Source organism: Amblyomma americanum, chromosome 1 (assembly GCF_052857255.1).
Source record: "Amblyomma americanum isolate KBUSLIRL-KWMA chromosome 1, ASM5285725v1, whole genome shotgun sequence".
In the NCBI taxonomy this organism is placed as follows: Eukaryota; Metazoa; Arthropoda; class Arachnida; order Ixodida; family Ixodidae; genus Amblyomma; species Amblyomma americanum.
In genome coordinates, this window is record NC_135497.1 from 419609581 (window position 1) to 419633950 (window position 24370).

The following is a 24370-nucleotide window of genomic DNA, read 5'->3' on the forward strand; positions in this document are numbered from 1 at the left end:
AGGAAAACCAAGTACTAACTTCGAAACCGAACATAAATGCAAATCAACTTTTCGGCACCTTCTAGATCCACATCCTCATGAGGGAGACATATCCAGACTGAGCAACGCAGGTCTTTAACCTTTTAACAGGGTATTACTGAACAAGCGCAAATTGATTCCCGCTGTACTAATTTGTTATTTCTTTCCTCAGCAGCCATAAACAGCCTTTAAATCTAATGCCGTGCCTATAGAACCTTCACGTTGTGGAAAATGCCAACGCGCGTATGGTAATATGTACAGACGAAACTGACTTTATCGGAAGGGTAGTTTTCGGCTCCTTCTTAACGCCGATGTTTCGAAACGTCAGTAGCCTTTCCATAATCATTTAATGCATGGAATTCCTTTTTTTTAGTACCAGAGCAATCAAGGGCACGTTTCCTGGTTCGGCGGCGTTGATGTTTGCGTTGGCAGTTTAACAGGAAGGCAAAGTGCGAGGACGATGGAGGGGAAGAAAGGTGGCTAGGACTTCGAAGAGAGGCGCTTCACTCGCTTCACAGATGTGAGGCGTCTTCTATGACACGCGGCGTTACTGTGTACTGTAGCGGCGCGGCCTGAGTGTTCACGCCTAGTTGCAGCAAAGACAGTACGTTACCTGCCACTACATGGACAACAAGGCATTGCTGATCACATTAAAAACAATGTGCCAACCACACAGAGCTCTAGAAAAACAAAAAGTTTTAAAATCATCACGACAATAAGAAAGGAAATAAAGATGACCAATTTAAATAAATATACATATAGACAACCACAAACTGCTGTGACAGAATTGCGCATAATGCAGGTGCGGCAACAGGCCGACTTTCTGCCGTTTTCAGTCTAATATTTCAGCGTGGTCGTACCTGTAAGCGTATGCGTAGACAAATATGATTGTAAGTGTAAACGTAATTCTAAATATACATGGTGACTGGTGTAAACCAAAAAAAAAGCAACACTGCTTATGAGCGATCATACTGTGGGCCCATCCTCCCCTGATGAAAGAATAAGCACCATTCTTTAGTTGCGAATATGAAATACAAAAATCACCGGGCTTATGTATAGCTGTATTTCGGCTATTGGTACCATCTGGCGTTCTAAGAAGTCCTCACAGAGCGCTCTATCTACTCTTCTGGTAGTCATCCGCTACGTTGATCCGTAAACCAAACAAGGATATTGAAACGCATTGACACTATTAAGGCTAGTGTACTCGCCAGGTCAGAGGCAGATCCGTGCTCATATCAGACGCGTACATTACTCTTACATTTCTCTTCAGTTCCACCATAGTATGAGCAGAGAATATAAACTGATGACATCACCGTAGGTACGCGCCTTCAGTAGTAGCTGTAATGTCTGTAATGTTCCAAACACGACGCCTCGTTTGTTTTTCAGAGCTGAACTGCACGCCGCCATCTGAAAAAACGCTAGGTAGCCAGGTTGAAACATTTCATGGTCAGGCTTAGGTAACGTTTCAGCTGCTGCCACCCCGAATAATTAGATCATGACGGTGCCACACGTTGCCCTTTTTTTTCAATGCACGGGCTGGATATGCAGTTTTCCCTCTACAGTACACTCTAAACATTTTCATGCATAGAGTCCTGCCACGGGCCGGTTTTATGCGTGAAACGCGCTCCTCACAGGCATGAACATCGTTTTGTGCCCCACCTCACTGAAAATAAGTGTTTTCGTGCATGCAAGCGTGAAGTGCGTTCAGGAAACCCCCACTCGCATTCTTTTACGCGTGATGCAAGATTCCATTCGTGATGGCCAGAAACCTCACACTAAGAAAAAACCCGTGCGGCCGATCTCCTTTTTTCTGATCACGCATATATATATACTGATACATATCCCCAACAGAGGCAGGCGACGCGGTCGTTGCTCGCTTCTGATTTGCTGCTGTGACTTCCTTTCATCTATTCTTTTTTTCATGTGAAGGCAATGAAAGGAGGCGCTTGCTTCAGTGATTTTGGCGGGAAAACGTGGTTTGACCGCCAGAGCCGTTGGAGCCACCGGCCATAGCTGTCTCTTTTGTGCGTCGTGTCTGTTTGCGTTTCAAGCGTGTGCTGTGTGGTGTGCTCGTTTCTAATGGTGAAGAGTGGAGGAAAAGCAACAATGTTATGAGTACGTTGACAACGCTTGACCTGCTTGGTGTGCCGCGCAGTAGGTGCAAGAACACCGAGTACGATTGCCCAGAGTTCACGTGCCATGTTGGCGCCGCTCTCCGCGAACTGTGGGTGCCCTTTGGCCATTTTTGAACATCTAGGTAAGCAAATTATTTTTATTGTCTTCACTCGATATATGTTTTTGAAATATTTTTCTTGCAACGACGTTTTCAGAGTAAACTGTAAGAGATCTTCTTATTTACCTCTGAACATCGCCTTAGGGTTTGGTCAAGTTCTTAGCTTCCGTTCGACCGTGGTCGACCGGAAAAGATGACAAGAAGAAAGGAAGAAAGGAGAGTTGCTCTCGCTGCCATTGCTGTGAGTCGTCTCGTTCGCCATCCAGTTTCGCCTGTCTCAGCGTCTTGCGCTCGTTAGCGTGTGCTCTTTGGCGCCAAAGTGTCGTGGCCGCGTTGCGGTTCGCGTCAGTGGCCATTTTCTGGAGAGGAGTAGTACCACCTGCACTCCTTGAGCCTCCTGGCAGCTCGCGCGTGGGAGTCGAAAGTGCCTGCTCCCACCGTTCCCCGCGGAGTGCATCGAAAACGAGATAAATATAGCATACGGCAATTCACAGTCGAATCTTACATTACGACGCGTTGAAACTTGTCACATTATACAGAACGGCGCGTTAAGGCCACACTAAAAACGTGCCTGTTTGTGCTGGACATCGCGGCTGCAGTTCGCTTGTTTTTTGAGAGTACGCGACGCATCGATATAAGAGTATAGTATTGGAGTCGCATGTGACTGTGGGTGGCACTACAACCTGACCGTATATTTTACGATAGAATTCTGTTACCTTTACGAATTTCAGTCTGCTGGGCGAAGTAGCAGTCGTGTGCAATTATTATTTGCATTGCTGGGGAACAGCACAAATAGGTCTGCGGTGTGGTACGTAGAGGTGTCGCGGCGGCAATGATGCAACACAGTTGCGGTCATGCTTTGTTCTCGTAATCACAGCATAGGAACGGGAACGGGCAGAAAAGCTGTTCTTTTAGCAGCTCAAGAACAGCAAATCCGCAAAACTGCCGTGACAACAAAAAGCCTGTGCTTTGTTTGGTACCGACTCCTGAGAATAATAGCTTATTTCTGGAATGCCATTCCAGAAATTCGCGACGAAATATTTATTATACAACGTAACGTTGTCACAATGAACTCTAGGTTAACAATTTTTTCTGATTGACGAATATTTTTCAGACGCTGTGCTGAGCGCATATTCTTTTGATGTGAATAGGGTTACCATGAATTTCAATAGCGACTGTTATGACAATGATTTAAACTATTTGCGACCATTTTTTGTTTCTCTTGGGTGTCATGAACTCTCTTTTGCTACGAAAGTTATAATTCTGAACCGATATATTTATAAACTTCGCTTCTACCGTCCTCGGCAAGCCACGTAGATGATAAGCAATAGTAAAAGCGGACTACAAGATCACAAAGCGAAAACCTCGCCTCTGCAACTGAGCAGAGGTCAAGAAAAACTGGAACGGATCCTTGCAGTTGGTTGGGTAGCGTCAGCTTGGAATCGATGGTAGTATATATCGTAATTTCTGCTCAGCATGAACTTAGCTGCCCGACTTATTGTAGCAATCCTGTGAGGCATTGTGTCCTTAAACAACTCAACTCTGTGCCTTAGAAACAGACGTAGAATCTGGCGTTATTTCTAGTGAGTAAATTCCCTGCAGGTTGAACAAATCAACGACATACTCACATACGTGGTGCGCATAAAACAACTGCACGTTGTGCGTAATTCTAGAAGACTAAACCATGCAATCAAAGCCGTTTTTAAAGAAAAACTGAAAAGGCGCAAGCTAATATTGAGCTCTTTTGTTCAGACTAGTCTGCACCACCTACTGAAAAATGCGACCTATATGGTCCTGAGCCCATGGCGAGGGAGGATTACTGGGGAGCAACCACCATGGCTTTTCATAGTCAGTCTCCATACATCCGCATTTCGCCAGCTTTTACAATGGTATTTCTTCTTAACAGAGCTAAGCGCTCTATTCACAGATGACGACTAAAGTTGTTGAAACAGCCCTGTCAAGTGGAACTCATTACACAAAAGCTAATGCGCTTGGGACCAAGAAGGGATTCTGCAAGGGACAGCTGTGTGATGAGCCGTGATACGAAGCAGCAGCGAAACTGGATGTCGTACACTGGCCTCCACACATACCTGCGGCCAAGAATTCCGCATTAACTGCCCCAATCTCAACGATAAGTAAAATTGTTTACCACTACCGAACATTCATGCGCAATTCTAAACTTGTTCATTCTACCGCGTATAACGAAGATTTAACGCCGCACTCGCAACGTGAAGGTGTGCCGCTGCACCAGTGAAAAAGTTTTTATAAATTGGCAGTTACTTCACTAAGTGAGAATTATCAACGGCTCACTCCATCAGGTACCACTTTATTTTGTTTATTTTTTCTTTTCCAGGTTTCACCCGCTGTCATCGTTGGACTGTGCATTTCGTGGCGCCACAGGAAGCAGCTGGTATGCTGCAGAGAGGCCGTGCAATCTTCAAATTGCAACCCGACACACCTCAGAGAAGACCTTAGTGCTTTGTTTGCGCTTATATTACGTAAAGGGCATTACGTATAAGGCGATTTTATTCAAGCTCTGGTTAGGATGTGCTAGTATAGTCGAAATTATATGCGCGCAAGAAAGGCTACGGAATCTTGTTGTCGAAGCTCCGCTTTGAGTGAAGTATACAGTCAGGCCGGAATAAAAACAAACAGCTCGTGCCAACAAAACAAAATATCTCACCTGTGTACTTCCGCAAAACAAGACTGATAAATATTTAAGGGCAAAATGTCTACCGAAGTATATATTCATAAAATAGTTATTAATGAATATCTGCCTGCAAAGTGGAACAGTACGGTATATGCGTACTCGCGTTTCATTCCGGCATGACTTCCCATAGCAGTTTTCATGCGCTCCTTTAAAACGGCATATAGGATGCACCTTGAGCCCATTTTCTACTTCATATATATTCTCTCGGATTGCTTTTCTAGCGAAACATTTTTGTAACTTATGATCAATAAAAAGTTTCACTCATATTTAAAATTCGTTTTACTTCGCGTTGGTATAGTGCTCCTCAGCTTTGTTCTACATGTAAAGCCTAACCACATTACTTACTTAATTTTCTTTATAAACGTTTAAGTGATGACGCCATAAGAACACACATCAGAGAGTTAGTTGTAGGACTGGCTAGGCGCACTTGCACAAGATATTTTAGGAAAATTTCTCTTCCCACCTTCAACGAAGCTTGGGTTCATCAGAAAACTAAATAAATTCGCGCTCTCTAATCTTAATTTCTGGCATGATATAAAACCTACCAACTTTACGGAATGACTATTTTCATAATGCATCATAGTGAACTTCTCTTGTACTGATTTCATAGTGATTCATAGTGACCTTCTCTTGTACTGATTTCATTAGCTACGCAGTCCATATGTAGGAAGATGTCATGAAACAAGGGTTCCAGCAAAAAAAGTTCACTTTTTTCTTAGAACTTTCAGGCTCATGCTAAGATTGTAAAGATGACGACAGTTAATAAGCGTAGATAGGCCACTTTCTAAGTGTTTTGAAACCCGCTTGTAATAACACGAACCATATACGCGAGAAAAAGCGTTGTTGTGAAGGCTTGGTCGTTTCAGGCAACATAGCACACAATGAGGAATTGCCAGTCTTGAGCAGTGCGTAAGCACGCGATATTGCCGTAAAGTACAAAATTGTGAGGATAGCCAACGGATTAATGAAGAAATGTCTTATTTTTGCTTTCTCCCTGTACTATTAATGACATTATGATTTTCTAAAAAGCTAGCTATCTTTTGTTACGTTCTCCCAGCGCAGTGTTCTTCTTTGCATATAGCCGCGAGATGAAAATTGGGAGTTAACTTTTGTAATTACCTAAATAATGGCAAATATCCGTATTTTACAAGCAGCCACCAAGACCATAAATGCGGCGCAAAAATAATTTTCTCCTTTCAGCTTTATTTAAATGTTTTTTGACGGCCTACACAGCAGGGCAAGTGAAAAACCTTTATTTTGCGTTTACAACTTGGGAGATCGCCAGTCACGCATAGCAAGCGTGAGCGCTGAAAGCTCGCCACATAAGCGTGAAAACAAGGGTGTAAAACAAGCGTTCAAAAAATCCCTCCACTCACGCTTGGCTAGCGTTACTCCTCCTGTGAGTCATGCTTAGGAAGCGTGATTTCTCAATCGACACTCACGTTTACTAAGCGTGAAAACACACCACGCATTGAAAAAGCGTACAAAAAATCATCGACACTCACTCTTGCCAAGCGTGAAAATTTTTAGAGTGTACACTCAAAAACTTTTCACTGTTAGCAAGCGTGAGTGTCGGTGATTTTATCACGCTTGCTTTCAGTGTGGTGTGTTTTCACGCATAAAAATCACACTTCTTGAGCATCACTCACGGGATGCTTAACGCTTGCAAAGCATGAGTGAAGGCAACTTTTTCCATGCTTGTCTTAGGTGTGGTGCACTTTCAGAGCTCACGCTTGCCATCCATGTGTGGCGAGCTACCTAACGCTGAACGTGAAATAGTGGGTGTTTACTTGCTTGATGCGGCATTCTTGAGCTCTTGTGGCCGTAACAAATAAATTAAAAAGAATGGTGGAAGCAGGTCATTTTTATTGCGCCGCGTTTGTACTGATGCAAATGAATAAATATGTAATTAAAAAAATTAACTTTCGCTTTCATCTTGCACCTATGGACCAACAACAACAATGCGCTGGGCGATCGCAACAAAACATAGGTTTGGTCTTTGGTTTTATACAAGCATATATGCAAAAACAAGTCCTTTCATTAGTTCATTGGCTTCGCTCACCATTTTGTACCAACGGCACTTAATACGTGGTTACGCACTGCTGAAGATTGGCAATTCCTCATTGTGTGCTATGTTTCCTGAAACAAGTATGCCCCCACAACAACGCGTTTTCTCGCGTATACACTGAATAACAAGTCGGTATCTTAACATTTAAAAATTGTGCCTATATACGCTTATTCACTGCTATTGCCTTTACAATCTTAACTTGGATCTGAAAGTTGTAAGAAAAAGTTAATCATTTGTTGTCATTCAAATATTGTACTTTCATAATAACATGTTCCTACCTATGGACTGCATAGCTAACGAAAGTTGTGGAAGAGAATGCAATCTCATTTCAGCATTGTTTAGGAGCGTCTTTATGAATGAATACCGATTTCATGAAGTCGATAGCTGTTATGTCCAATCGGAAAGCTTAGCGCGAAATTTGTTGAGTACTTTTTAGGCGAATTCAAGCATGGTTGAAGGCAGTGCATGAAAAGCTTTTATAATTATCTTGCGCAAGTCTACCTAGCGTGTCCTACAACTAATGTGCAATCTTGTGGCTTTACCAATTGTAAGTTTATAAAGAACATTAAGCGATCGAAGAATGCTGTCAGGCTTTACATGTAGAAGCAAAGCTGAGGAGCACAAATGTAACGCAAAGTACAACGAATTTTAAATATGAGTTGAAGCTTTTATTGATAATAAGTTACAATACGCTTGCAAAGAAGAACAATCAGAGAAAAAGACATATGAACTTAAAAATAGGCTCAAGATGTTTCTTTGATGCCATTTTAAAGGAGCGCGTGAACACTGCTATGTAAAGTCTGACCGGAATAAAACGAGAGCACACACATGCTGTACTTTTCCACTCTGCAGCTAGATGTTCGTTTATAACCATTTTATTAATATATACTTCGTTAGACCTTTTTGCCCTAAAACATGAATCAGATTAGTTATGCCCTGCAGCTGCAACTACACAGCTATTTTTGTTTTATTGGCAGGCACTGTTCCCCTTTCATTCCGGCCTGAGCGTACTTCTCTCAAAGTGTACCTTCGACAACAAAATCCCGTAACCCTTTTTGTGCGCATGTAATTTCGGCTATTCCGATACATCCTATCACTGCTTGAACCAAGCCGCCGCGTACGTGATGCCCTTCACGTAATATACGCACCAACAAAGCATTAAGGTCTTTTCTGTGATGTGCCAAGTAGCAAGTTGACGATTTCTTGGGGCTTTTTGCCGCATACGAGCCAGATGCTTCACGTCGCCCCACGAAATGCACGGGCAAAAGATGTCCACGGGTGAAACCTGGCAAAGATAAAATTAATAACACAAAGTGGTACCTGATGGATCGAACACTTGACAAATCACACTGAGTGAAGGAACTACAAATTTATAAAAACTATATTTATTATCGAAGTCTCGCATTGCGATTGTGGCGTTAAATCTCCGTTAAACACACCTCAAAATGAGTAGTGTTGGCAAAATGAACAGGTTTAGAATTAAGCGTAAAACTTCGATTATGATAAACGATTTTTTTCACTGCTGAATTTGGGGCAGTTTAAGCTAGCCTTCGCCGCAGGTATGTGTCGGTGCCAGTGTACAACGGTTCCCCTAGGGATGCCATGTTTGCCGCTGCTTTGTCTCACGGCTCATTACACAGCGGTCCCTTGCATAATCCCTTCTTTGCACCGAGCACATTAGCTTGTGTGTAATGAGTCCCACTTGACACGACTGTTTCGAAAAACTTAGTCATGTGGCGAAATGGAGACGTATGGAAACTTACCATCAACAGCCATGGTGGTTGCTCCCCACTAATATTTACTTGCCGAGGACTCTGGACGCTGTTGGTCGCATTTTGTAGCGGCTTGTACAGACTGCTCTGAAAAGAAAACAATACAACAGTAGCTTGTGCTTTGTCAATAACTTCTGCTTATTAATGGCCATGACGCTTGCTTTCGTCTTCTACAGTTATCCTGGCGTAGCATATGCCAGGTCAACAACCAGGCCGACCTCTCTTTTTCATTTAAATTCTCTCTCCTCCTCCTTCACCTTCTATTTATGCACAACGTGCAGTTCCTTTCTGCGCACTGCGTGTGTGAGTACGTCGTTGATTTGCTCAACCTGCAAAAACTTACTAGAAAGAATAGCAGATTCTACATCTACTTCTATGGCGTAGAGGTGAATATTTTTAGGATGCAATGCCTCAAAGGATTCAAATAACAAGTCGAGCAGCAAACTTGTTACTGATCATAAATTACAATATAATACTGCCATCGATCCTTAAACTGATGCCACCCAAATGATTCCAAAGAGCCTTTCCAGTTTTCTCGGCCCCTGCTTTGTTGCTGAAGCGACGTGTTCGCTTCGTGCTCTTGTAGTACGCTCTTGCTATAGCATGTCAGGTCGCTTTCCGGCGACGGTACGAGCGATATTATAAAAATATCGGTTCAGAATTCAAAATTTGTAGTATAGGGGAATTCATGACATCGAAGCAAATTTAAAAAATGATCGCAACTCGCTTATATTATAGTCATGAAAATCTTTGTTCTGAAATTCGTATTATTGAACTCTATTTACATCTAAAGAACATAGGATCAGCACGGTATCTTAAATTTATTCCTCAATCAGAAAAAATCGTTAACCTGAAGATCCTTCTGTCTACATTTCGTTGTATCAATCAAGCTTTCGTCACGAATTTAAGGAATGACATTCCAGAGAAAGGCTATTAGTCACAGCAATCGGCACCATACGAAGTACAGACTTCTTGTAGTGAGAGCATTTTGGTGGTTTTGCAGTTAAACGTGCAAATCCGAAGTTACGGCTTCAGCACGTCTGCTATTCTTGAGCCGCTAAGAGAAAAAAGCTTTTTTGCCCGTTTCAATGTTGTCATTGCGAGAACCCATCATTAATGCACACGGTGCTTCATCTTTGCCGCCGCGGCAGCTTACGCTCCCACCCGAAGCGGCACTGGCGGTACTTACTATAGCGGAAACCTATTTGTGCTGCCTTTCAGCAATGAAAATACTTATTGCGCGCGAGTGCGATTCACCCAGCAGCCTGAAATTCGTAGAGGTAATGCAACTGTATTATCACGAAGTGGTGACTGCACTCCGGAGAGCAGGAAGGCTGCGAAAATGCTGTCTAAACAAAACTCGTTATTTGGGCTGACTTGCGCCCCAATGGACTGAGTCACTTGGCGGCGGCGTAGCAACAAGCGTGCTCGGCGGTCGTCGAACAGAATGCCCGCCGCTGTCTGGTGCTCAATTTAAAGCTGATAGCGAACTTTGGAGATAAAGGGTGCAAAGTTACTTGAACAGTCTGGAACAACGTAGAATCAGCTCTGCCTGGCTGCGATTAATTGAGATAAATATAGTCGCGTCTTGCGTCGCAAAGCGATAATGTGGCGTGGCGGCTGATTTAGAGAAGGAACAAACACTGCAAAGGTTCGTGCCATTACTCCCCTATCAAAGAAGCATCGACCCGATGCATTAAAACAAACAATGCGACTAACAACAGATAAAGCGGATCGTGCGAAAATAAACACACAATGTGGGAATGGAGCGTCCTTGAGCGTGACGTCGACGTTCTCTTATTCGGTAACGTTGGGTGGGCAGCATGGCGTCTAGCGTGGTCCTTCTCTCCCTGTTATGGGCGAGCCTAAAAGACGTCATCTGGGTGGTCTCCTGCACTGCGTTGTTGTGGGCGAAGACGACGTAAGGCAGGATGACATCCCAGGTTTTATGTTTGGCATCGACATACATGGCGAGCATATCGGCGATGGTTTTGTTCAAGCGCTCGGTCAGTCAGTTGGCCTGCGGATGGTATGCAGTTGTCCTCCGGTGGCTGGTTTGGCTGTAACGCAGGATGGCTTCCGTTACTTCTGCCGTGAATGCTGCTTCTCTGTCCGTGATGACACAACGACAGCGCCATGTCGCAGGAGAATGCACTCCACGAAGAATTTGGCGACTTCTGCTGCTGTTTCATTCGGTAGGGCTTTTGCCTTGGCGTAGCGGGTCAGGTAGTCGGCCGCTATGATGATCCACTTATTTCCAGACGTTGACGTTGGAAAAGGGCCAAGCAAGTCCATGCCGATCGGTTGAAGGGGCCTTGAGGGAGGTTCAATGGGGTTCAGAAATCCTGCTGGCCGAGTGAGGGGGGGTCTTTCGTCGCTGACAATCTCGGCAGGTTTTCGCATTTTGTGCTACATCGGCAGACAGTCGGGGCCAGCAATACTTGTCTTGAATGCGGTGGAGGGTGCCAGTAAACTCGAGATGTCCAGCTGTGGGCTCGTCGTGTGAAGCCTGTGGAACTTCTTCGCGAAGACAAGCAGGTACAGAAAGGATTTAGGCTGTTTTTTTTCGCTGCGAAATTCTTCTTCTTGAGGACATGTTTCTGTACACAGAAGGAAGAAAGTGCTCGCTTGAATGAGGCGGGGGGTGAAGAAACTTTGCCTTCCAAGTACTGGATGAGGCGTTTTAGGTCGGGGTGCGAGCGTTGCTGCTGGGCAAAAGAGCTGGAGCTGATGGGCTCCAGGAAGGCGTCCTCATCGTCGTCCGGCGGCGGCGCATCTACAGCGGTCGTGAGAGGCAATTAGCGTCAGAGTGTTAGCGTCCGGATTTGTAAACAACGATGAGGTCAAACTCCTGGAGGCGCAGACTCTATCGAGCGAGGCGGCCAGAGGGGTCCTTCAAATTGCCAAGCCAACACAGCGCGTGGTGATCGCTGACTACCTTGAACGGCCGTCTGTGCAGGTAGGGACGGAATTTCGACGTAGCCCAGATGATGGCAAGGCAGGCCTTCTCACTCAACAAATAGTAAGCCTGGGCCTTGGAAAGGGAACGGCTAGCGTATGCGATGACTTTCTCCAGCCGTCGCTTCTTTGAACGAGGACTGCGCCTAGGCCCACGCTGGTTGCGCCGGTATGAACTTCAGTATCGGCGGTTTCATCAAAATGCGCGAGGATTGGGGGGGACTGTAAACGACGCTGAAGCTCTTTGAAGGCTTCTGCTTGCGGGGTTCCCATTTAAATGCCACGTCTGTCCTCGTCAGTTCTGTCAGGGGCTTGGCGATGCGTGAAAAGTTTTTCACAAATCATCGGTAATACGCGCACAGTCCGAGGAACCTGCGCACTGCTTTCTTATCGGCCGGCGGTGGAAGCTGTTCAATAGCTGCTGTTTTCTGCGGGTCCGGGCGTACTCCATCCTTGCTAACGATGTGGCCTAGAAACAGCAGCTCTTCGTAAGCCAAGTGGCACTTCTCTACTTTCAAGGTTAGGCCAGACGACTTGATATCGTCTAGTACTGTTCGAAGTCTTTTGAGGTGCTCTTCAAAGTTCGAGGCGAAGACAACGGCGTCGTCTAAATATACCAGACACATTTGCCACTTCAGGCCTGCCAGCACTGTATCCATTACTCGCTGAAACGTCGCTGGTATGGAACAGAGACCAAATGGCATTACCTTGAACTCAAACAGCCCACCCGGAGTGGGTAATGCCGTCTTCTCGCGATCTCTTTTATCTACCTCAATTTTCCAGTAGCCGCTCTTGAGGTCCATCGATGAGAAATACTTGGCGTTGCAAAGCCAGTCCAGAGTGTCGTCGATGCGGGGGAGGGGGTAGACGTCCTTTTTTGTTTTCTTGCTCAGGCGACGGTAATCAACGCATAATCCAAGTGCGCCGTCTATCTTTCTCACTAGAGCAACCAGTGCCGCCCATGGGCTGTTTGATAGCTGGATGACGTCGTCGCGAAGCACTTCCACTTGATCCAGGATTACTTGTCGTTCTCGCGGTGACACACGGTAGGGGCTTTCACGGAGAGGTCGGACGGGTTGGTCCGTTATAATGCAATGCTTGGCAATCGGCGTTTGTCGCACCTTCGGCGATGACGAAAAACACTCACTGTAGCTTCGAAGGAGATTGCAGATCTGGTCTTGTCTGTTCCGGGACAGGGCTGGGTTTATGTCGAAAGTGGTCGAGATCTCTTGTTCAGGCGATTCTTCTACAGATGGTTTGGAGAGGGCGAAGTAGTCTCGTTCGTCGGATATTTCGTCTAAGAAAGCAATCGTCGTTTCTCTGTTCATGTGCCGGTATTCTGCGCTGAAGTTAGTCAGCAGTACTTCGGCCTGGCCATTGAGGAATTGTGCAATGCCTCTTGCTATGCTGATTAATCGGTCTAGAAGCAACTGCATGTTCCCCTCGATGATTGCTTCAGCGTTAGTGGCTTTCGTTGCGCCTACGGTCACGATAACGCTTGAACTGGGTGAAACGCTCACTTCATCCTCTAGGACGCTGAGCGCAACGTGATTTTCTGCAGTTTTCATCGAAGGAATGGCCTCGTCCGTCGAAAGTGTGATCAGCTTTGATCGCAGGTCAATGATCGCCTGATGCTCATTAAGAAAATATATGCCCAAGATCACTTCGCGGGACCATTGCAGTAGCACAAAAAAGACGCAGGATAGGTATGTCCTTTGAAAATCACTCGCGCTGTGCATCGCCTTGATGGCGTAATGAGGTGGCCTCCTATGGTGCGAATTTGAGGGCCATCCCAAGCGGTCATGACATTTCTTAGCTGAGCAATGAATACTCCATTCTTCACCGGCCGCCGCGGTGGCTGAATGGTTATGGCGCTCGGCTGCTGGCCCGAAAGACGCGGGTTCGATCCTGGCCGCGGCGGTCGAATTTCGTTGGAGGCGAAATTCTAGAGGCCCGTGTACTGTGCGATGTCAGTGCACGTTAAAAGAACCCCAGGTGGTTGAAATTTCCGGAGCCCTTCACTACGGCGTCCCTCATAGCCTGAGTCGCTTTGGGACGTTAAACCTCCATAACTCATTCATCACCGAGTAATCGGTAACTTCCCGGCCGTCGAGAGTCACTTCTAAGTCTGGTGTCCTGGCTCTTGCATTGCAATTCGGCCTCGGCGTCGGGTCACGGCTTCGTCGCGTATACGAATCGCGGGTGGGGCGTGTCGTCGAATATTTTCTGTGTGCCGGCGTCATTTAGAAATGCAGGTGACGTCGTGGTCGAGGTTGTCATTTTTTGCGGCGTCGGTGCAGCAAGTATAGCGTCTTCATGTGGCGTAGCGGGGGCAGCGTCTTCATGGGGCGTGGTCAGTGGAGGATCTTCGGCGCTTCACTCGTGAGCAACCTCACCTCCAGAGGTTGCTGTCTTTATTATCCCCTACGGGGGCTGGGAGAACTTCCTAGTACTGCGGCTGCGTAGCTGCGGCGTTGCGAAGAAAGCGCGAGGTTGACGGCGATGGTGAGCGCGAAAGGCGGTTCGGCGTGTACTCCTCTCGACGCAGGTACTCGCAGATTTCCTGCGGATGTTGGCCGAAGCGTGGTCGTTTGGCTTCAACGGCAAATCCTCGAAGACCGATACGTCGGTACGGGCAGTGACGAAGAATATGGCCGGCCTCACCGCAGTGGAAGAACAACGGCCGGTTGTCGAAAGTCCTCCAGGCGTCACAATTCCTAGGGTTTGAGCGGCTCTCATAGACTGGGCCAGCGGGGGCTGGGAGGCGGCGTTCGAGAACAAGTGGTTCATGTCGGAGAGGACGTACGGGTTGTCGTTGGGGCTGAGGAGTGTGTACTGCGGCGGCATAGATCATTGCTTGGGGTTCTGTGGCCGTCGGGGTGCCAAGTCACTGTTGCACTCCTTCCCCTACCACGTCCATGAGAGTCGCTACTTGCGGCTGTGGCGAGGATGGCAGGAATCGGCGTACCTCCTCGCGGACGATTTCGCGGAAGTTGAGGCTGGTGGTGGTCGTCGTGTCCGAACATATTGCACATACAGAGAAAGGCCGATCCAACTGCCGAGCCCGGATGTCAAGGGTCTTCTCAATTATGCAGGCTTCTTGCATGAATTTGTCGACTGTTTTTGAGGCTGGCAGACGAGGCTGCCGAAGAGTTCTTCCTTTACGCCGCGCATTAAAACTGAACTTTCTTTTCCTCGGTCAACCCAAGATCGGCGCAGCGAAAGAGGCGCTTCATTTCTTCCACGTAAACGCGGAAGGGCTCATTCGGAAGCTAGATCTTGGATTCGAGGATTCGTTCACGACAATTGTTAATACCTTCAAGAGTTCCTTCTTGAATAGCTCCAATGTCGTTAGAGAAGACTCGTGGGTTTCATACCATGCGCGTGCAGAGCCCTCCAGTGCGAAAAACATGTGCCGGAGTTTCGCTGCATCATTTCAATAGTTGAATGACGCCACGTGCTCATATTGGTCCAACCGTTCTTCGGGGTCTTCGCCTAGGGATCCATTAAAATTTGGCGGCACCCGCAGCTGCTGCAGTATGATCAAGGTCGACATCTTTAGCGAACTAGTGGTGCTTTTAGCTGCTTCTTTTCGCTGTCTGGTGCGGTCCGGCAGGGTCCCGAACTCAGGCTCTTCTCCCTGGAGACGTCTGCTGGCTCGCTGAGCTGCTGGCAATTCCTCAGGTGCGAAGCGCAGAGGGCTGGCGTCATGACTTAAAGGGGGCGTGTGAAACATGAAGGAAGGCTACTCCGCACCTCTACTAGATCTCACTAAATGGTGGCTGCACTCCGGGGAACAGAAACGCTGCGAAAATGGTGCCTAAATAAAACTCTTTATTTGGGCTGACTTGCGCCCGCAATGGACTGAATCTCTCGGCGGTGGCGTAGCAACAAGCATAATTGAAGTATTTTTCTCCCACTAATCCGTACTATAAATTAAAAAAAAGACATTCCCCAATGCACCTTGGTTTCGGTGACTGTTGGCTTCCTTCATGTATTTGTCAAACGAGCCCCTCATTTCCCTTAACTTGTCTGCTAATAGCTTAACGAGGGTCTCGGTTCTGGCAGTCTTGTTGCCATAGGTAGCATAAGAGGGCTCTAGCACAGTATCCGCCCTCACCGTTATATGACGTTCCACGTCACACTCGCGGTAATACAGGACGTGCTACGTTCGCTGCTATGGACGAGGGTGGCGCTGGTGAACACTCTCAAGGTTCGCTTACACGCAATAAACATAAATACCCACGAGAGCAGCAGATTGGACAGCCGTCGCCGTAGCTCAGTTGGTAAGAGCACCGGACGCAATATTCGGAGGTCGTGCGTTCTGATCCCACCGGCGGCATGGTTTTTTTTCTGCTGCTTTATAAGTAGTTTTCTTTATATCAAAGCTTAATTGAAGAATTTTTCTTCACTAATCCGCACTATAAATTAAAAAAAGACATTCCCCAACGCACCTTGGTTTCGGTTACTGTTGGCTTTCTCATGTATATATATATATATATATATATATATATATATATATATATATATATATATATATATATATATATATATATATATATAGTGAAAGCAGTCGGGGTTGCTCAACGGGCCAGTCAAAACTTGCACAGTGAAAAGGTTAAAACTGGTACAATTTTTTTGGTTTATTTACTAACGGTTTCAGACAGTGGGCCGTCCTTCATCAGGGTTTCAAGTGAAATGAATACAGAGATGTGGTTATTTACATACCTAAATGTAGGGGGAGAGGTGGAACTCTCTCTCTCTTTCTTTTCTTTGAGGAGAAAAACATACAGACACATCAGGGAGTAGAAGACAACAGTGTCGGCGTCCATTAGGGAAAAGGAGCAGGGTTGTGAAACAAGTTAAAATACAAGTTAAAATACGGAAGTGACAGACGTGTCCCAGAGGCGGAGAGGGTTGTATTTTCGCCGAGAAGACTTAAGCAAGGAAGGTTTCCTTCTGCGGAAGCGAGAATATCGAGCACAGGGGAAAAAAAATGAAAAAAAACGGAAAGACAAGAAAAGAACAAAAAGAAAAAAGAAAAACTACTCTATGATGTGTGTGTATGTTTTACTGCTCAAAGAAAAAAGAGAGTTCCTCGTCTTTTATAAGTAATTTTCTTTAAGCGATAGATTTATCTGAGTATTATTATTCCACTGATCAGCACTACAGATTAGGGGAAAAAATTATAAGCATTCCACTCATATGCACCTTGGTTTCGGTGACTGTTAGCTCCCATCATAAGTTTGTGAAACGAGCTCCTCACTTCGTTTACCTTATCTGCCAATAGCTTAACGAGGGTCTCGGTTCTGGCAGTCTTGATGTCATAGGTGCTATAAGAGGGAGCTCGCACAGTTTCCGCCCTCGCCATTAGATGACGCTCCACGTCACACTCCCGGTAATACAGGACGTGCTACGTCCACTGCTATGGACGAGAGTGGCGCTGGTGAATGCTTCAAGGTTCGCTTACACCCAATAAACATAAATACCCACGAGAGCTGCAGATCCGGCAGCCGTCGCCGTAGCTCAGTTGGTAGAGCACCGGACGCGATATTCGAAGGTCGAGGGTTCGGATCCCACCGGCGGCATGGTTGTTTTTCTGAACTTTTATAATTTTCCTTAAAAGATAGATTAACCTGAGCATTATTATCCCACTGATCAGCACTACAGATTAAGAAAAAAAATAATAAACTTTCCCCTATGCACTTTGGTTTCGGTTATGGTTAGCTTCCTTTATAAGTTTGTCAAACGAGCCCCTCATTTCCTTTACCTTGTCTGCTAATATATATATGAGGAGAAGCGCGATCGGCAAAACCGATTTCTCCTTACCGTGACTTTTGCGGTCACGCATGAAACGTTGCATCAGGCGTAAAAGAACGCGAGTGGAGGTTTTTTCAACAATCGTCAGACTTATGTAGTACACGAAAACCACGCGTATTTTAAGTCATGTTGTGCTCGAAACGAACTTAACGTCGCGAAGATGAGCGTTTCACGCTTCAAACCGGTATTCGGCATGACTCTATGCGGAAAAATATTCAGAGTGTATATTAACGAAATCCGAGGGGTGAAAGCAGAAAAGAAAACTTTACGTACTCTGATAGAAATTAAAATATTATAGCGTAAAAGGTAGAAATAAAATTGCTAATGGCCACAAATAAGCATAACAAAATATGAGCTTAGAGAAGCCCTAGATGCCGCCTTGGTTCGTAGGGTCTGCCAACAACATCCACTCACTGATGCTGGCGGCGCTATAATATACTACGCTTCAGCTGGTGTTGGTTTGGCTCGATATCGTATTATGATTTGGCGCGACCATTTACATTTCTCCTAAATTATTACATTAGGGTGAGGCTTAATTCGCTTCCAAACTTGCTTCCTTCTAATTGGCCGGGGGATTGTTTGAGGAAAAATTCCAGGCGAAGAGAAGGCATGAGGGAGGTTAAAGAAATTTGCTGCAGATACGTGCACGATCTTCAGTACCAATGCACACCTTCTATTCTTTCTTTATTTTATGCTAGCACTATCAATCGCTTACAAGAGGAGTACTGCTTTAACAATTAGTTTCTCAGCGGGCGGCCGCTCCAGGGCCGTAAAAATCTGAGCGGAGGCGGTGCGAATGCAATGCTTCGCTTTCCTTCGCGCTGCAAAGCACGAGTGAAAATAAAAAAAACGAAGAAAAACTGACATCACGGTTACCAATGTATGACGCCCAATCCAGCAACAGCTTATAAGATATTTGTAACTAGTGATATGCTGAGGTGGAGAATGTGAGAGCGACTATATACCTGAACAGCTCTAGAGAGCTCTTTTTAGTTTTATGCACATCCTGGCTTTTCGAACCACTGTCCTCTTAGGTCCACCGATCCAGGCACGCAGTAAACACCCTCAGGGTGGTTCCCGCAAAAACCACCTTCTTCATGCGCCATCCACTCTCGCCATGCCTTCATCCATCCAAGGTAAACCCCCTCCGGTTGCAGACTGCTCCGCAATGCTTGAAAGGGGGCTGGTAGGTGGGTCATAATGACATAGGGGTGCGCTAACCTCGGAACAGATAACACAAAGAATACACCACGAGACAGCACGCGAAAGCAGAGGCTCCTCCGCCCTCTAAATATCCTCCTCCTTCCAAAGTAAGCACATTCCAAGTGGTTCCAGTAATGGCCGCCCACCGGTTGCGCCTTCTTAAGCTATCCCAATACCCTTCTCCTTTAACGTTAACCATCCTTATGTTGGGGATGGCTCCACTCTAGCGATACCCTCCTCCTTCTACAGGAACCAGCCTCGGCTTGGTACATTATAGGTTCACCTTTTATCGCCAGGAACCCAATCGATTTCGTTGCCGATGGGTTTCGTACTCGCCTCGCAAAGTCCTGGGTTCTATTCCCCGTTGCTTGGGTAGAAAATTTATTTTCTTTCATACCATGGTGACGTCAAAAATTTTTTTTGTAAGGGGGAGGGGGCCTCTGCTGCTAGACAACGCCTGCAAAGGGTTTTTTTGCGGGTTATTAACTCAGTATTAAAATGCTGATTTAAAATAATTGGCATGCGTTTCTTAAATGAAGTACGTTGAGCGCATGAGCTCCTTCAAAGCTGACCGTATCACTGCCCTTTCGAAGTTCTTCAGCGCGGTCATCAGCTCTCTGCCGACGCCGTTGCTGCATAGCTGTGGGTTTTATACAATATAACCAGCCTTGTGGTCGTTAGAGAAAATAAATGGTTACAATTACGAATATTCCATCCAAAATGCAACTTATTACAGTGGTCAATTACAGCCCCAGAAAAGTAATCGATTGCTATTGCGTCATTTTCTTTTCAACTTTTTTTGCCATCGCACAAGTTTTTCGTGTAAAATTGAACAACTTAGGCTTGCTTGATATTTTTTTACACACTGTGAGTTTTCAAGGTGACTTGTTTTTTGAAGTTGTAGCTATAATTTTTCCGCATTCCGTCGCGAGTACCACAGCAGCTGTACTGAACGCTCTCTCAGTGAATGCTGTGGGGGAGGATGGTATTATAGCCTATGAACACATTGCGCACCAGCTTGTATGGCTGCACAATGCTTCCATGCCAGTTTCGAAGTCCTCTATGAAGCGTAGCGCTTCGTTGTTGCTCCGTGCTTTGTGTGGAACCCTCCGAGTAGGGTTTAGTGCGAGGTATAGATGCCTGGGTTCTAGCTCGCCTAGGCATGAACATCGCTGCGCCCTAGTTGGGGGTTAGTTGAGGCGCCAGGTGACATGACCCGGCCTCCCTGCAGAGCAGTCATATGACATTTCTCTTTACGGAAACTGCCGTAGATTTCAAAAGTTTATGAGGGTTTACCACCGCAAAGCGACTCAGGCTATGAGGGACGCCGTATTGGAGGGCTCCGGAAATTTCGACCACTTGGGGCTCTTTAAAGTGCACTGACATGGCAGAGGACACGGGACTCTAGAATTTCGCCTCAATCGAAGTTCGACCTCCGCGACCAGAATCGAACTCACCTCTTTCGGATGAGCAGCCGAGTGTCATAACCACCGAGCCACCGCGGCGCCCTACTGCCGTAGAACAATGCGGTAACCCGCTTGTGATCCGGGCACGATCACGCACAATGCTTCTAGCAGCCGTTCCGTTGTCGCTCAGTCAGGAAGGAAACATCCCGCTAGTGCTGAAGTGTTTGCGTGAGGTTGAGGTTCTCAGAACTGTACCGTTGGCTACAACTTTCTTTCGAAAAACATGAAACTGATTGCTAGTAATCAATTAGAGAAAAAGTAATTGAATTACCTGAACCGTTACCATTTTAAAACTAATTGATTTGTAACTAAATTTGAAGAAAATGCATTTGATTACAAGTAATCAATTACCTGTACAATTCTGGATGAAACCAACCACGGTTCAAGCATTCACGGCAGCTGGTGGCACGTCGTCATTCTTGTCACCGTATTCATCAGATTCCTCGGGGCAGGAGAGTGTTTGCACGTCACCTCCAATAGCTTCGTCAGGGCATGATACTTCATTGTCGGCATCTGCACTAACGAAGTAATTCTAGCCGACATCTGCCCAGCTGGTTATCAACGACGCGCCACAGAGCCATCTGTTGTTCGCGGACCCGTGAAGGGACAAATATAGAACGGTGCATGTGCGCAAAGAGCGCAACAGCTGCACTGTGTGCTCAGTGAGCGCTTCCTGCACGTGTTGCAGCGCGCAAAACGGGAGGGCAGGCTGGGCGGGTGCCGCATTCAATGTGAAAGTCATGGCCAGCCAGACACAAATTGAAACTTCTCCAATCGCTGCGGTTTTTTTTTGTTCCCGACTATGCTTAGCAGTTTCTTTTTCCACGATGCCATTAACACGCACCCACACACTTCTTGCAGTTTAGACTGTCCAACCGGCATGCACGTCCGTTATCAACAAAAGTCTCTGGACAACCTGATCCGTAACCAAACCTGATGACTTTGTAATTAGCCGCCGGCTGGAGCCCACAGTTGTGGAGGTGAAAGGAGAGGATTTTGACTTTTACCTCCTTAAGTGTGGTGCCCAAAGGGCGTGTTATAGCGCTATCCGCTCGGTTTGCGAATCATGTGGTCCAGAGACTTTTCACCCCGAGCATACGCATTGATTCGCCCTGTAGGCCTCTGGCGCACGCTTGCCGCCATTTTTATTATTTCTTTGGCAGCCATGTTTTTTTCAGGGTAGAATCATGGATGCTGGGAGAGGTTCCTTTGACTAGGCTCTTGCTGGAATCGCAGTGTACGCGTGTGCGTGCGTGTGCGCGTGATTGTGTGCGCGTGTGTGCACGTGTGCGTGTGCGGGTGTGCGCGCGTGTGTGTGCGTGTGTGTGCGAGCGCACGCGCGTACTCACCAGCCACAGAGGAGTTCAGAATTATCAGCGATTAGACTTACACACTAGGTTTTACAGATTCATTACCCATTTTTCTGCTTCTTAGCTTGGCTGCACTTCCTAACAGATCGCTGCCTATCTTACTGCAGTAATTTGTTTCCTTTCTCAGTAATAGGATACAGACACGCGTATTCGAATTCAAAGAAGTAAAGGGTACAAGAACCCCGGCCTTACCTCAGTTTTTCGAGCCCCGACGCAGCGTGCGGAATTGATACCACGGTCTTACCGGCATTTCCTCGTCTTTGCTGCCTTATTTTGAAAACAACTCGGTTACCAGAAATCACACTGCTACTACACTGCAAACAGGGTTTTCAAGCTACTGCATGAAAAAGTGCCTGGGTTAGAGAACTTTGAGTATATTTCAGGAAATGTTCTCTCATGGCATGCAACTTTACTGCTACCGTCACCTATCAGCGCTGTTTGCGATAGTTGGCGCGCGCACCAGCTAGCCCGACAACACATCCTCTCGTCAGGTCGGTTTTAGTTGCGTACATTTTACAACTTTCGAAACGCAGGACAACGCATTTGCACGGTATCAGGTTTCAGTTTAAGTTTAGAAGGTGGAAATTTCACTTGATCATACGCACCTTGGAGCACTACGAAGAAGTGGTGTGTTTAAGCGATCGGTCCGCTCTTACAAAAAAGGTCTACATACTTTCTGTAGGCTTCGTATGCACTTTGCTGCTTTCGTATAGATGCTTCTTTTGCCTATTAATAGTCTAAAGACTGTCCGTAGACAAAATATACTAAACGTGTGTGGCCATAAATATTTCATTGTGTATAAAGCGTCGACAGGATTTTAGTCTCTGTAGACTAGTCTATAAGGCTCGTCTGTAGAAAATCTAAAGACTTTAGTGACAAAAATCTGCGGACAGTCTTTACTCTGTCTAAAAAAGTTTTCGTAAGAGCCTTGCCATAAACAGGAGCTCACCTGAGACGTTAAGGAAGAAGCAGCACCGTGATGTGGAGTTTTTTCCCCACGTTCTCACTGACGCAGATCTCTGTGAAGCACGTGTCTCGCAGCTTTGTCCTCTGGTACGTGTCCGCGGTCGCCCTACTCGAGTGGAAGGCCTTAGTCCCCTTCCTAACCGGCTTGGGCTCGGAGCTGAGGGCCACTGCACAGCTGTCCTCCTCGGGCCTCGACGCCATCTTCGGCGGCTTCGCCGTTGGCATCAACATTACCTCGCCGCTGCAGAGAACAGGCTTCGAGTTTCGTGATGTCTTAGACGTGGAGGCACCGTTCCTATTACGGGTGAGCTACTGGACGTGAAGCCAGACCAAGTCAAAATTATTTTTATTAACTCGATGACATTCTTTCTAACCGTACTCTGAAAAGTTCACATCGTCATTTATATTGAATAGGCCAAGAATAAAATTAGTGCGGTGAGAATTCTGAGAACATTGATAATTCATTCCTAGATGCCAAACTCAAGACAATACCATTTGAAATGACGGGCTTTGAGAACAATCCCATCGGCAATGACTAAGTGCACAAACAACCATAAAACCTTGTATTCGTATCTTTTCGATAAAGCTTCGTTTTATGATTGGTTAAAAAAATCTCAGCCACACATAACTATTCACTCTGCATTAAAGAAGGTTCAGGAAATTATGTATTCCAGGTCACGGGAGGAATACAGCTCTGAACCTGCATAATTTTAGTTTTGCCTTGTCACCAGGAAGCTCACAAGGTATCCAACATTCGAGACCAATTTTAGAGAGTCCTAGATACGCATAATGAATTTATGGATTCCTCCATATTGGGTGTGCTTGTTACTGAAACGATTGGTTGAAGATTTCTGATCATTACTCAAGTTCTCTGTTAGCGCCATGGTACATTTACCAGTGCCAACTGTATGCCTATGTATCTGTGCACGATTGCAAGAACTGCCTGCGTAACATAATACTTTCCTTCATGTTTTCGCATTCCCTGCTACCGAGATTAGCGCTCTAACAACAAGCCTTTCGAAAATTGTGTTTCCTCAACAAAAATTCCTTTAAAATTTCGCTGCCTTTAATTTTGGACGTGCCGGTTTTTTTTTTTTGCGAGCAACGCGCTCTCAAAGCAACATGATATGTGGAGAAAAGGGTCTTCGCAAAAATTAGTTGTGTTGCTATCTTCTAGCATTCATTTAGTCCATCTACACGCCGAAAAGCAGATTTGCACTCGAGGTTAGGGCATGACTGACCCTTTAGAATCGCCTTTTGGGCTTTCCAATCTGCTAGAGCAAGACTTATGTCATAACAATAACTTAAAATTTCATTATGGCTCATCAAATTAGGTGTTCTCTAGGGTTTGTTGTTTTATCATCGCGATTTCCTGCGCTCGTTGACCTCCACCTGAATCTGAGGCTTCCCCATATTTTTCATGTTAAATTACAAATTCTCTAACAATTCTACTTTAGTGGCGCGTTTTTGAAGCTTCATCTTTTTATGCTAATGCACTGCAGCTTCATCCGTGTCGTTCAGTATAATCATCAGTATGTGGTGTAGTAGCTCTCATTAAACAGTTAAAGTGTGTCATACTGTACTGAAATGTCGGGCCTATATGGTCAAAACAATCCATTGCTACGCTATAGCGAAGGCGTGTATACTCAAGCGCCGCTAACACTGAATATAGGCTGGGTCCGTTGTCGTGGCTGTTTTCGGGGGCTCAGGAGATCGAACCCAGCACCTCTCGCATGCGGGGCGGATGCTCAAACCACTAGGCCACACGAGCGATGTCCTGCACAAG

General features: G+C 46.0%; 1 protein-coding gene across 1 annotated transcript in view; it reads left to right on the forward strand.

The window, feature by feature from the left end:
- The window catches only part of LOC144124585 (putative transporter YutK), an 82308-nt gene that overhangs the window by 25164 nt on the left and 32774 nt on the right, over nt 1-24370 (forward strand). The window contains exons 3-4 of the mRNA XM_077657366.1: nt 6669-6705; nt 22634-22888. Coding sequence (XP_077513492.1) covers nt 6669-6705; nt 22634-22888 — 292 coding nt within the window. The remainder of the gene's footprint in view (nt 1-6668; nt 6706-22633; nt 22889-24370) is intronic.